Genomic DNA, 14,564 nt, shown 5'->3' with positions numbered 1-14,564 from the left:
CACACGACCTTCCAGCGTCCGGTCACCCCAGACTTGATCACCTCAGTCAAATGAACTGACCGGACCCTGCGGCCAGCATCCGGTCAGTGTTTGACACTCCATTCACTTCAAACTTTCGAACATATATGAATGAAGTTTGCTCCAAAAGATCTTAGGCATTCATAGGAGCTACCTAGAGCTAGTTTTAACAAGTGTGCACCACACCTAACTCACTAGACTCAACTAGGTCAAGCTACCCGTTCATACCCCCCTTCATAGTACGGCCAAAGGAAAAAACAAAGTCCTAAACTACTCTAAGTGTCTCTTCAACTCCAATTGACACTTAGAACTAGTCATCTTTAACCTTGTTGTCCATCATTTGAAAACCGAAACGATTTCCATCGTAGGGGCATGACAACCTCGATTGCCCAATCGATCTCCATTACCATGACCTAACTGCCTCTGCAAAACACACGTTAGTCATAGTAATCTTGTATTGACATTAATCACCGAAATTCAACTAGGGACCTAGATGCTTTCAGTACCTATATTTACATCTGATCTGCATTGTCATCGTGGAGCTGAGTGAGAAGAATGAGCTAGAGTTTCATCATCCATTTTGTTCAGTTTATACTGTATTAACAAGCAGCACTCATGCATAGTGCAATTCCTATCCATCACTACTACTCCATTATAGCGAACTGGTGAGGCGATAAAACATTACGATATGACAACGCTAAAACGATGAGCAGCACGGATCAGCCTGCAGGTAGGATAGCAAGAAAATTCAGGAGTAGGCGCCACGAGATGATCCAGAACAGCCTAAATTAAAATAGTGCAGCCATGGGGACCATCTGGCCCAAAACCAACGACGCGATCAGGCTCCAGATGCTCCTGAACTCGTCACCCCTCGACGAGGCACCGTGCTGGTGGTGGTGCTGCTGCGCCGGGGCGGGCGGCGGCGGCGCTTCCACGACTGCATGCATTCATTCAGGTGTCAGATGCCATCGGATGGGTGCACGGTGCACAGCAGGGGGATCGGGTGGCTAAAAACGCCGCAACGGCAGCCGGCCAGAGAAGAAAACTAACCAGGCTCGTGGGAGGAGGTCCCGGTGCGGCAGCCGACGGGGAGGCCGCAACGGGCGGGGAGCTTGAACATCTGCTCCCTGGTGACGTTGAAGGTGGCGAGCAGCTCCGGGTCGGCGAAGAGGCGGCACAGGCACGGCATCTCGGCCGCCGCGGCGTTGTGCATGGCCGTGCAGCACGTGGCCGAGGGGTGCTTGGTGGTCTTGAGGTACGCCGTGCACGGCAGCAGCTCCTCAAGGCACGGCAGCAGGTGCTGTGACGGGGCCACGCCGTGCGGGGCGCCCGCCGGGGCATGATGGTGGCGGCAGGAGACGGTGTCGACGACGACGGTGAGGAGGAGGAGCGCGGCGAGGTGCTCGAGTGGACGCATCGTCGTCGTCGTTGGCGCAGGCTTCGGAATGGTCGATCGGGGTGTGATGAGTGACGATGCGAGGTCCAGGGAGGTGGAAGATCGCCGGGCCCGTTTGACTTGTTAAGCCGGCATGCTGCCGCGCTGGCCAGGGGACGACGTTATTTCGGGCAAAAGACGGTGATTTTGCCAAGTTCCTAGGATCACATACATAGTAAGTCAAATGGAGCGGTGAAAGAACACACTCTTGAATGAAACCCCAAAAGAATGAAAGTCTCGCTATCAAAGAAATCAAATAATTTTAAATTTAACTAAATATATATATACAGAAAACTACTAACACTTAGGATGCGTAATAAGTATCACTAGATAATTATGAAATATATTTTGTTAAAAAATGAAACATATTTGAAGATATAAATATTGATACTATTTTCTATAAATAACCTAGTAGTTGTTTGACTTCTCAGAAAATAAGATTATATATTATTTTTTGGATGGATGAGTACTAGCAAACACTCAAAGTCTCTTAACTAACGTCACCGATCAAACTTCTAGGTTGTGTAAATCCCTTTGTTTCTTAATCCATTAGTTAAGAGAAACTGAAGTCTGCGTTTAACTAAGGCCTTGTTTGTTAGGGCTCATTCTCAGATGCTCATCTTTTTTTACTAAAAAACGGCTTCTAATACTAAATCGTTTGGTATGGCTCCTCCACGGGAGCACGAGCCAGAGCCGAAAATGAGTCCTATCAAATGGGACCTAAACTGAAGCCTTGATGGTCCAATGTTTGCTAGTACTTAGTTTAGTTTCTCTTAACTAATGTTTAACTGATATTCTGATAACAAACATATTTGAATATATTTGATTTCTCTTTGTTTCTTAAACCATTAAGCCAACTAGTAAATGAGACATAGATCTTGGTGGTGTAAACCCAGTGGCAGTTTGAACTTTTCTCTAAATGGACCTAACAATAGGACCATCAAGGAAAGCATGTTTAATCGCTTCATTAGAATCATAGAAACAACGCTATTGACTTCACGTCTAGTTTCTTTTTGCTAAGTTATCTTTTATCATTATATGACGCCACACCGTGAGCAAACAAAGCCGGATTTGTTCTCCACCGGATTTATTGTCAGTGGCTAGTGGCAAACAAAGCCGTAGCTCGGTCCGGCCTGATAGACTGCCAGGCCAGGCCTAGTGGCCTAGTGGGGATCGGGAATAGGATACTCTCTCCGGCCCAGCCCGGCCCGAGTTATGTTCACTCCACAAGACAAGCACACGGTTGCTAAAAAAAAAAGGAGAGAAGCACACTGGACGGAGCAGAGGAGCAGGCGACGCCTTCGCCGCTTCGGTGACGGTTTGCCCCGGGGACGGGGCGCGGCGGCCTCCGCGAGCAGTTCGGCAGCGACGCGGCGCGGGGCGCCTTGCTGGGTGGAGTAGCGCGGGTCGGAAGCAAAAGTCGCGGAGCACAACGAGAACGCTAACATCCAGCAGGTCTGTATCTCCTCTCCTGCAGATCACCACTGATTTTTGGTAAATTTGCTCCACGCAACAACTTGGAACCTTGGTCGCCTGGGAATGAGTAACTATCATCGGATACCCTCTACCAAACTTGTTTCGTCGTGTGCTATCTGATTGTTTTGGTAGCATGTGCGTTGAATCGTGAGCAACAATATTCATTCATTGTTTGGTCGAGAAATTGGTTCGAATGGCATGATGTATGATTGGCCGACTCTGGTTCTGGAGTAGTTTAGCAGGAACCTGGTTGCTGGATTCCTTAGTTTGTGATTTGTTGCTATCTTCGTGGCTTTGGGGCTAAATTTTTGGGTGCTCATGCTAGCTCTAATATCAAGTAAACCATTTCCTCGACAAGAAAACAACATTCTCTGACCTAGGGGGTACTTTGTGGTGATTTCTATGAATTATGGTCACTTTGTGTTGCTTATTGAATTTCTGTGGTGTCATGTGTGTGTGTGTGTGCATGTAAACTTGAAGCGGGTTTCTGATTAATTTGGGAACGAGGTGATACTGGTGTTTAATGTCCTTGCTGTTTGTGTCTTGTTAACACCCTTTTTTATTTTCCGGAGTCATACTTGCAAAGGTCTAATGATTTCAATATGAAATTATACCCATTTATGCACTTTGAGTCAGCCCGTTTCCTCAGATTTTTTGCAAGTTAAGAATGTCTAATTTGAGGGACAGCATGTACCTGTGAACCTATTGTTTGGCATCTAGTGATTGATCATCTATAATGTGAGAGGGTGATACTGAGTGCCTCGAAGATGCCTATGCAGACTATGTGGCCACTTTTGAAACACTGACTCCTTCCTTGACGGAGGAGGCTAATGTGCCCCTCAGAAGTTTAATGAATCATAGGAACCTGTTCGCTCTATTGGAGTTGGACATGATGATTGGATAGCTTGATATCTGATAACATCTGTTCATTTAATTTAGATGTGAGGTGTAGTCGCTCTCTCTTTTTCCCGCAAACTTTTTAACGGCTGTGCAATTTCTACTATGCAACCACCAATCACACACTAATTTTGTAACCTTTTTTTGCGTAATGTTTTAAAGGTTGTGGAACTTTTACTCTGCAGTAGGTTTAGATTGCAAGATGTAGTAGGCTTCTTTTTTTTGTGCTATCTTCCAATGATTGTGGAATTTCTATTCAGCAGCCACCAAGCCACATGAGTTGCAATCAGTATATAGTTATACACCTATTTTAAGAACGTGCATGGGCACATGTTTCATTTAGAGGGAAGCAGAGAGAAAAGCGATTGGCCACCGTGCCCATCTAAACAATGTGTTGGCAGTAGTTACAGTATGCGATTACACAAGGATGGACACAAAGCGACCCAAAGCAAAATAATAGAACAATGAGAACATCAGCCCAGTACTGTAATTATACACTAATTGTGTAACATTTTTCTGATTTGACAATGCAGTAAATAGAATACGGAAATTTAATTGATCCATATTCCATTGTAACAAATGGGTGAATACATAGAATGAGATGGCCTTAGAAGCTAAATAATAGAAAGTGTAATGATTTTCTCAAAGTAGTTAATAGATGACTTATATGGTGGCAAACAGCTAAATGAGCTAATACGTTAATTTATTGGTTGATGAAATACCAGAACTTATTTTTACCTTAGGTGTGTTTGTACCATCATGGCCTATCATGCAGTTTTGTGTACTGAAATGTAGTCATGCTTGTTTGAGCCATTTCAACTGTTCAAGATAGTTTTATTTTTTACTCAATGTTATTATTCAAGTATATTATCCATTCATATGCTGCGGGTCTTCTTCTACCGCACCATTGCAGGCACCATCAGAAAACCATATGGCTTGGCAACCTTGGAGCAATAATGGCCATAGAAATTCCCCTTCAAATTCATTAGCTGAAAGAGTTCCTGGACCCATGCATCTGCTCCCTTCCCAGGAGGAGCTTGCAGTTCGTTGTGAAGAAATTCGTAGAATTGCTGCTGATAATACTCTTGTGCTAGAGGATATTCGGAGAATTTTTATTTTTTAATTCTTTTTTATTCAATATTTTAACAATAATCGCTCCTAAAAAAATTTGTGGATTTGACCCTTCTGGTCGCGCCAGCGACGCTGGCATGACCAAATAACGATGTCATGCCACATGCATTGGCGCAGCAACATCCACCACGTTAGACGGCGTTTCCGACGTGGAAAACGTTGTCACGGTATTGTTCTATTGCGCCACCGGGAGTGGCATGACAAGAAAAAACCTTTGAAAAATCATAACTCTTTCATACGACGTTGGATGAAGATGAAATTTATATGAATATTGTAGCTCGATGAGATCTACAACTTTGTAATTTTGAGTTTTTTTTTCTTTTGAGGACGTTAAGATGCTCAAAAAATTAATATAAAATTTCAGGAGCATAATAACCACAAGTGCTTGTCGTATTAGAAAAATAATATTATTTTTCTGTGGTGTCAAATAAAGATACTTTTTACATGAAAGTTGTAGCTCTCAATGAGATCTACAAGTTTGTAGTTTTGAGTTTTTACATTTGAGATCGTTAAAATGCACGAAAAATAATATAAAATTTTAGCAGCATAATAATCACGTACTAGCGCTTGTCGTATTAGAAAAATAATATTGCTTTTCTATGTTGTCAAATGAAGATACATTTTATATCAAAGTTGTAGCCCTAAGTGAGATTTACACGTTTATAGTTTTGAGTTTTCACATTTGGAGTCGCTAAGATGCTTAAAAAATAATATAAAATTTCAGTAGCATATGCTACTGAAATTTTATATTATTTTTTTAGACTATGTTAACAACCTTAAATATGAAACTCAAAACTATAAATTTGTAGGTCTCACTAAGAACTATAACTTTGATATAAAGTATATCTTCATTTGACACCATACAAAAATGACATTATTTTTCTAATACGAGTGCTAGTATGCGATTATTATGCTGCTGAAAGTTTATATTATTTTTTCGTGTATTTTAACGATTTTAAATGTAAAAACTCAAAACTATAAAGTTGTAAATCTCATTGAAAGCTATAACTTTCATGTAAAAAGTATTTTTATTTGACCATACAAAAACAATATTATGTTTCTATTGTGACGAGCACTTGTACGCGGTTATTATGCTTCTGAAATTCATATTAATTTTTTTGAGCATCTTAATGTCATCAATTGAAAAAAAACTCAAAACTACAAAGTTATAGATCTCATTGAGAGCTACAGTTTTCATATAAATTTCATCTTCAACCAATGTCGTATCCAAGAGTTATAATTTTTCAAAAGTTTTCTCTTGTCACGCTACTCCAGGTGGCGCGATAGAACAATACTGTCACGCAACGGGCGTGGCGTGACCCGACATCAGAAACGCCGTCTAACGTGGTGGATGTTGTCGCGCCAATGCATGTGGCGCGATGGCGCGACCAAAAGAGTCAAATCCGTAAAAAAAATTAGAAGCGATTATTATTAAAATATTGAATAAAAAGGATTAAAAATAAAAAAAAACTAGGATATTCTGGGCCTTTGGCAAGAATTAGCCATCATTTGCCCTGCTCGTTTGATTGATAAGCCATAGCTGAAAGTACTGTTAGCTGATTTGTTATGAGAGAAAAATATTGTTCATTGGCTGAAAAAGTACAGCTTATAAACCAAGCGAACTGGGGGATTAAAGACGAGATCCATATGCTTACCAAACAAACCATTCCCATACTTCATCTTAATGAAATGGAATACAGGGATATTATCCAGGGAGGTACTCTCTCCGGTTCTCTAAAGCAAGTCGTTTTGAGGTTGTCTTAAGTCAAATATTTTAAACTTTGACTACAAATAACTTCTTTTGGGTTGAGTTTGAAAATATAAAAGTGATGTAAGTAGATTCATCTCGAAATGTAGTTTCATAAAAGTATATATTGACTATATTTTATAAATATTTTATAGCAAAAAGTTACAGTCAAAGTCGTTTCTTAAAGACCGTGTCGATGTCCAAAACGACTTGTTTTAGAGAACCGGAGGGAGTATACAATTAGAGGAACAGATGCGTGCTCTTAAACCTATCAAGGCAGAAGTGTTGCTCCTAAGTTCTGAAAAGATGGAGTTGGAAGCTTTGCGAAAAGAGCTATCTGTGAAGGTCCAGTCATTGTACAAGGAGCTGGAGCAGATCCGATTCGAGAACAAGCAGATACCTGCTATAAGAGAAGGGTTGCATGATATACAAGAGGAGATTTTGAGGGCCAGGTTTGTGTTTTGTGATTTTATTTACAGTGCATTGATGTAGAAAATGCCTCCATAATGTTATGCTTTGTTACAGATATATATTTTTTAAATAATCTTCTCTATTACTTAAGCAGGTTGCATTGTGTTCTGCACATTTTTAAGAATTAGAACTATCAATAATTTCTGCTTTGTCTTTCTAAATGTACCAAGGTTTGTAGGTCAACTACTAATAATGCTCCACATGGCTAAAATTCATTTCCAGGATGGCGTATGAGCATGAGAAACGAGGAAAAATCGAGCTTCTTGAGCAGAGTCAGGCCATAGAGAGAGATTTTATCAACAAAAAAATGAAAGCACAGAGGTTACGGTCAGAGCTGGAGAAGAGGAGGTCTGGTGTGTTCGAGCATCATGCATTTGGCTCATACTGTAACAGATAGAGCATGCCACCGCATCCTCCAGCTGATAGATGGGCGTCACAAACACAAAGTGTAGCTAAGGGTTTGGCGTCTATCAGAAAAATTAGTCGAAACCAGGACCAAATGTGTTTCAGTCTTTCAGATGATCAGCTGACCAAATTATTTGCTAAAAAATTGTTATTGCTATATCTCAATACTAAGTACTCCTTCCATTCCAAATTATAAGACGTCTACGCTTTTGTAGATACATTTCTTCAACTATTTATTTATCTAAATACATAACAAAAATAATTGTATGTAGAAAATCCAAAACATACTCATATTAGCCCTACGACGTAGAGTTCTAAGTTGATTTAGCTGACAATCATGCGTTACAGTTTTGCTGAGAATGACCTCACTGTTCATGCGCATGGATTTTTTTTTGTCAATGTCAAATTCAGTTTTTTAAATTATTATATATGAAAATACGAAATCCAACTGTTCGGCTTCAGCTGCTGTACCCTCCTTGTGCTGAAAAAGTCACAGCCAAAAACGGCTGCAGCCTGTGGCCCATCATATACATATTACATTTAGGGCGAATTTGATTTAAGATTTGGTTAAGAGCAAATTTGATTTAAGATTCTGTTGGAGTGCGCCAGGCCCTGCCAGCAGTGCAACAGCTGGGGGACACGAAAGGGCCCGAAGCCACTATGGCAGACCCTTCCCCGTAAAATATATATTTAATATCAAAATGAGCGCATGACCCACGTATCAGATATTAAACTGATAAGAACAACGATTACATTTGATCTTGGCCAAAAGGCCGAGAATGGTATACTTTGATCTGCTGCCCTGGGTCTCCTTATGTAGCGAGTCCGTGCCTCTGCGCTACATGGCTGGGCGAGGTGGGACTAAACGGATGAAAAAGCTGCAGGTCTGTGTCCGTCGAGGTCGAGCGCTCTGGCAAATATTGTAATGGGCTATGCCCCAACGTAGCTGCCATTTTTTCCTTGCTTGAGGCCCATCCGTGGGACAGCGCGCTGGAGCCCAACACACTGGTACTACGGTCTTTGGTTCCCGCCTAAAGTTTAGTCACGTCACGTGGGCTGTTTGACATTAATTTAAAGTATTAAACATAGATTAATTATAAAACTAATTGTATAGATTGAGATTAATTTACGAGACAAATCTATTAAATCCAATTAGGCTCATGTTTAATCTTTCTAATTAATATCCGAATACCCGATGTGATATCTCCTAAACTATAGTCCCTGAATCCAAACACCTACAACTTTCTTTTCCCTTTTTTCCCTCATTATTATTATATCTTTTCCCTTTGTCATGTCAACAGGTGTTTTAGACCCACTAGATGCCCATACGTTGCACTGAGGTCATAATTTTTTCCTACTCCTACGATGATACACGTGGCTTGTGACTTAGACAAACATATTAAAAAAAATCGATAAATCTAATTACATAAAAAGATATATAGTCAGCTTTTATGATCGTTATCGCTTATATAGTTATATCGTGCGGATCTAGTCAAGCCTGAGATGGACCTCAGACTGCAGGCAGCCAGGCACGTGCCAAACCTAGGGTAGTTCCGTAGTTTAGCTTTCTTTGTTTGGACAGCCATGTAAAATTTGCAATGCAATTTGTGTAAAACTTAAATGCTTCTCTTATATGATTGGTATAAAACACGCTGATGAGGAGCTGGATTGCGTCGAGCTTCGAGCAACACAAGGGCTGGCAATAGCTTGAAGACTCAAATGTATTTAACGGGAACACGTTAAAATCAACAACAGGAAACAGACGATTATACAGAGGAAGACTCAAATCTACAAATACCAAGTGACACGAATGTTAAAAATAAATAAAGGCACCCTGAACCAATTGTAGCTTGAGTGCTTGACGCCACCTGCGAAGCAGCAGGGTACCTGTAAGCCATTCTAGCACAGCAGACAGCACAATGGGGCTCTCCAATTTCCAGCTACCACAAGCACAATACAAACCACAAGGCGTTTGGTTCGACGAATGGTAACGCTAATGCAAGGAACTACGGGGTGATCGGAGCTGTAATGCCTGATTACAGTTTGAAAATAAAAATTGCAGCCAGAATTGTCTTCCTCCTTTAGACACCAGAACGCATGGTGGTCGCGGGTCGTGTTCCTGCCCAGATTCGCTCGCTGGCGCCTAGAATCTAAACTTCGCTGAGTCCATCCATGCAAAATGGATCTCTGGTCTCGCCTTCATGGACAGCCGCCACCACCGTCAGCAGCGGCGGCAACGGCGGCGGGCTGCGGCAGCAACGGCGACGCACGGTTGCCATGGACTTTGCATCCAAACGCTGCTTCTGCATCCAAATGCTGCTTCGAGCAGAGCCGACGAGGAGGCTGCGGCCCCACTGACAGAACTTGCAGGGGAAGGCGGGGGCAGCAGAACTGCTCGAGCAAGGAACGATGCAAGCTGATTCTCGAGCGCAGGAAGCCGATATCAGTCTACAAGCAGGGGAATCAAAATTGAACAGTCCGGTAATCGATTACATGGTAATGCATTACTGACTGCATGCAACCAAACAAAAGTAACGGTATCACTTCCCTTCCGTGATCTGATTACGTTACAAAATGGCGAACCAAACACCTCGCCATATCGACCAAACAACCACCCAGAGCATATGGCCGATTCACCAGTAGATTGAATACTGGAAATGTAATTTCTGGGCACATGGATCATCTTTACTGCCCATCTCCGGACTTAACCATGGGAGCCTCTTTGATTTCTTCCGTGGCTTCCTCCTGTAGCCAAGAAATTTGAAACTGAATATTCAATGGATTGGCTCCGCAAAACAATAGGATGTTGGTGAAAATATCTATGGCGTAGAAAATACCAAGATGTCGGAAGTCCACAGGGTCAAGCTGAATGATTAAAGTGCTGTCCTCATAGGATTCCTCACTCAGGGTATCCAGCTCCAAGATGGCCTCATCGAAAGCCTAACACAAACATAGCAGAATTAAGAGGCCAAGACTATGGCGCTACTATGCCAGAAAAGGGCTGAGTATGAGATGCTGAGGCCTGAGATAGATCAAGGGCAAGAAAGAAAAGGAGCGTCCACTTAATGGCAAACACTGAACCAAGAAAATTAACTCCACCAGAAGAAATGTAAGGTTACTATCCTCAAGATTCCCGAACTGTAGAAGAAAAATGTGCAAATTGTCATTTGATTATGCTTGCTATTTTTAATCATCACTTGTCACTTAGAGAAATCTAAAAATTTTCTTTATTAAGAACCTTACAATTGTTATTTAGTTGATCATAATGCCTTATCACTATCTTCAATTCTTCATCAGCAGTTTAGATTCAACTCACCTTTAGTTGCTTACACTAGTCTATAAAAAAATACTAATATGTTGTACTAGTTACAAGTTAAAGCCAGGTTATCTCATAACAGTTGTCTGAACTGTGAAATGCATAATAAACTCAGTTCAGATTTTCACATAGCTCGCATTCAGATCATATTTTCATAAGGATCGCAAAAAAGAAAACAAATACAGTATACAGTTCATGTAATAGATCTAGAAATCAAACCTGATTGGTGAGATTGCAAGCACGGTCAGGAGAGTTGAGAAGTTGAGCACCAGCCCAATCCTAATAGGATGGGTGGGGGCCAACTCTGCCTGGGGCAAGCGGTAGAGTATTACCGCCTGTGACCGGAAGGTCCCGGGTTCGAGTCACGGTCTCCTCGCATTGCACCGGGCGAGGGTAAGGCTTGCCACTAACACCCTTCCCCAGACCCCACACAGAGCGGGAGCTCTCTGCACTGGGTACGCCATTTTTTTAGAATTAGCAACACATTACATAGAATGATAAATTGTACATATGAAAAGATTAGTGCCCTAGCCAATAAAATTTAATATGAGAACTGAGTGCCCTAGCCAATAAAATTTAATATCAGAACTGTGAAATGAAGGACAAGCAAATTACCTGAGCAGCTTTGTATGCCCCACCATGGTGTTCTCGGCTGCATCCTTCTTCTCAGATCCAGTTTTAAACTCCATAAGGTACCTGATACACCTGGATTCAACCTAAAAGATACAGCGGTGCAGCAAAACAGAATTTACAGGAAACTGAAATGCCAATAGTATTATCATAATAGTATAATACCTGTACTAGTCGCCCTTCATCTTTGGTAGAAGACCTTGGACTTTGGAGCTGTAGATGAGGGGACAATGTGGGAATCAATGAGCTTGAGGATTCCATCACAGACCTTGCTGGATGCAACTTCAATCTTGCTACGGTAGTCCTTGATGAGAGTGACACGGTCCTCATTGCCATGGCCTTCTTCCTTCTGCTCAACGGACGATATGATGCGCCAAGAGGCACGTTGGGCTCCAATGACATTCTTGTGGACAACTGACAGAAGGCTGCGCTGCTCCACAGTAAGCTCCTCAGAATCAACTGTCTTAGTTAGCTTCACCATGCTCTTGATACTCTCAGCCTGCTCCGCAAGCTTAACCATGTGAAACTTTTTCCTCACAGGAAAGCTCACCAGGCAGCGACACCATCACTGTGTATAGTTTCTACCAGTCCACCAAAGATCAACTGGAATTTCAAGGAAAAAGAAAACAGATTTACCTAAACAGTGAAGCAATTTTGTAAACTTTATCCTACAAAAATCACAGATTTACCTAAATAAATATAAATGATTGGGAAAGAAGATCAAAATTTGGAAGCATGATGTGAGAAAAAAATTAAATTAACAAAAGCGACGGATGGATCCAACTGAAATGAACTATGAACCCACAAATAACTGTGCCAAACATGCATGATGACCACATTAAATTTAAATTTTCAGTTTGAGAAAATCATATTTCGTCCAAATAAACATTGGCAATCAGTAGACAGCCGTTGCGTCATATTTACTTAACAGGCCTAAGAACAGCATGCAGACACAAGAATAAACTGAATTTTAGTTACACAAATCAATATCTCAGCTATTCCTCGCATTGATTAAGATATTATAAGCTAAAACAGCTAAGTCCTTTTCCTTTCCATGGGAATGAGAAAAGGATTTCAAACCCAAAAAAGGGCTCACCCTTGGCTCACACATGGGGATTTGAAAAACACCACGGCACAACAGCACAAAGAGGATGATGCACCTCTCTTGGCACATCACGGCACAACAGATTAGCCGATCATGTGTAATTTAGGTACAACACACATACTTGGTAGTCATCCAATACACTATTGCACTCCATTCCATATTTCCATCCAATCTCACTCAGCTTATTTGCCTCCTTATCAGTACATCCGCACCTATCTTCTCTGCCCACCAATCCCAGTGGTTTTGTCACCTTTACTCCCACAAATGCAGTGAAGAACCACAATCTAATCACCTGACATTACATAAGCAGCTTGTGGTGATGCTGCAGGGGAGGTAGGCTCCTATTTTTCACAAACTTGATCACCCGCATTCCCCACCTCCATTCTTATCTCTATCTTTATCCTTGTCCTTTGGAGGAGGTGGAGGAGCATTAGGCATCTTCAGAAAGAACGAGGTCGAGAGCAGAGACAGTGAGACTTGGACCTGATCCCGGCCCATCCTCACTGGAAACTGCCGCCTCTGCTGCTGCCCGGGCGGCGGCGCTCCAGCCACACCCTGCTGGACCGGCCGGATGTACATCTCGTGTAGGCGCCGGAAGCCGCCAAGCGAAAGCACGATGGTGCGAAGCATCTGCTCGGAGAATCCAGTGTAGGCCCAGTCCCGCAGGCACGCCGCTTCCCACAGCCGCTCGTCCCGCGCCAGCACGCGCCACCCGCGGCTCACGCACGCCGCGGCCGCCAGCGTCCGGGCCTCCGCCCGAATCAGCACCTCGAACAGCAGGTCCTCCCCGAGATCCGGCACCCTCATCACCTGCTCGCCCCCTCCGGACTCGGAACCTGGCGGCGCCGGCGCCGGCGGCTCGCCCACTCTTGCATCCTGCGGCAAGTGCACCGCCAGCGGCAGCGGCGGTGGAGCCTGCGTGGACGAAGACGAGCACTCGCCCACCACGCTGGAGCTTGGGGACGGCTCCTCTGTCCGCTGCTTCTTACTCGGCTCGCCCTCGGGCGAGTCGCCAACGCCCGTGGCAGCGGGGGGCCGGGGCCGGGGCTCGTCGCCGCCGCCTGACGAATCGGAGCGGCACTCCATGGCCGACGATTCGGGGTTGCCTCGCTCGTGTGTCAGCCACTGCTTGCGAGGAGGAGCGGATGAACCTGCGTGAAGCAGTGCAGTTTTATCTACACTGGGATTGGGATTTGGGAATGGCCGCTCTCTGTTTGGCACAGCTTGAGCTTTAAAAAGCAACTTTTTAGCAGCTTAAGCTTTTTGCCACTTCTTGGAAAAAGCAATAAAAATCGTTACCCTCTCACCAGAGCGCGGCAGTCGGCATGCGCCGCCCGCGCGATCTCCCGGAGCTCGAGACCCGCAGCTTAGCTTGCGCCCTCTCCGTAGCCTCCTTCTTGCTTCCCGAAGGGCGCCAGCGCGGAGGGCTTGCGGCGGGCGCCCCTCGATCCGGACGACGGCGCGCGATCTGTCGCGGCAGCACGTCGATCCGCGACGGCGCCGCGTGGATCCGGGCGGTGGCGGAGTCGATTTGGGTGGGGAAGATCTGGGAGTGCGGCAGCGCGGATGCGGGCGGGGAAGCAGCGCGGGGATGATGAGATGAGAGGCGTGTGAGTAGGGATGAAAACTCCGGATACGGACGGACATAGATATTATATTTACAAGCAGGTAACCCCGCGCGTTGCGCGGGTAATAGTGGGGGAAAAAAATTTGTAGTGCGTAGTGGGGGAAAAAAAATTGTAGTGTGCAAAAAAAAAATCGTACTGTTCCTTAATGGATCGAGTGCTGTTCATAGTAACCCGTTACTCTTCACAGAAATCCGTTACTGCTCATCGCAGAAAGCGCCGCACGTTGGCTGTGCCGGTAACAGTGATCTGTGAGAGAGACGGAACTCGGCGGCTTGCACGCTCTTTATACTATAGTATAGATTTTC

General features: G+C 43.8%; 2 protein-coding genes, 1 non-coding gene and 2 pseudogenes across 4 annotated transcripts; 1 reads left to right on the top strand and 4 right to left on the bottom strand.

Annotated features, from left to right (window-relative positions):
* Positions 1-337: 337 nt before the first annotated feature.
* Positions 338-1,578, bottom strand: LOC136474011 (non-specific lipid transfer protein GPI-anchored 7-like). Of its 2 annotated transcripts, XR_010762826.1 has the most exons (3): positions 1,069-1,578; positions 525-955; positions 343-441 (listed from the first exon to the last, which is right to left on the bottom strand). XR_010762826.1 is itself a non-coding variant. In XM_066471628.1 (2 exons), exons 1-2 carry the CDS (start codon positions 1,433-1,435, stop codon positions 807-809), a joined length of 516 nt encoding a protein of 171 aa, XP_066327725.1. In that variant the 5' UTR covers positions 1,436-1,578; the 3' UTR covers positions 338-806. The 2 variants fall into 2 exon arrangements, 1 of the variants encoding a protein (XP_066327725.1); XM_066471628.1 differs by having other exon boundaries at positions 338-955.
* Positions 1,579-2,707: 1,129 nt separating this feature from the next.
* On the top strand, positions 2,708-7,572 carry LOC136474010 (protein FLX-like 3). Its single transcript, XM_066471627.1, has 6 exons — positions 2,708-2,908; positions 4,740-4,920; positions 6,430-6,477; positions 6,576-6,674; positions 6,934-7,156; positions 7,398-7,572. Exons 2-6 carry the CDS (start codon positions 4,758-4,760, stop codon positions 7,570-7,572), a joined length of 708 nt encoding a protein of 235 aa, XP_066327724.1. The 5' UTR covers positions 2,708-2,908; positions 4,740-4,757.
* A 603-nt stretch (positions 7,573-8,175) lies between these two features.
* LOC136478796 (U2 spliceosomal RNA) lies at positions 8,176-8,366 on the bottom strand. The gene has a single exon (XR_010764489.1). It is a non-coding gene; the product is annotated as a U2 spliceosomal RNA (small nuclear RNA).
* A 920-nt stretch (positions 8,367-9,286) lies between these two features.
* On the bottom strand, positions 9,287-12,761 carry LOC136477540 (14-3-3-like protein GF14-E; annotated as a pseudogene).
* Positions 12,516-13,958, bottom strand: LOC136477539 (F-box protein GID2-like; annotated as a pseudogene).
* Between the last annotated feature and the right edge of the window lie 606 nt (positions 13,959-14,564).

This window comes from Miscanthus floridulus, chromosome 8 (assembly GCF_019320115.1).
Source record: "Miscanthus floridulus cultivar M001 chromosome 8, ASM1932011v1, whole genome shotgun sequence".
Lineage (NCBI taxonomy): Eukaryota > Viridiplantae > Streptophyta > Magnoliopsida > Poales > Poaceae > Miscanthus > Miscanthus floridulus.
Note: the sequence above shows the minus strand (reverse complement) of the source record. Positions and strands in the feature narration are given on the sequence as shown.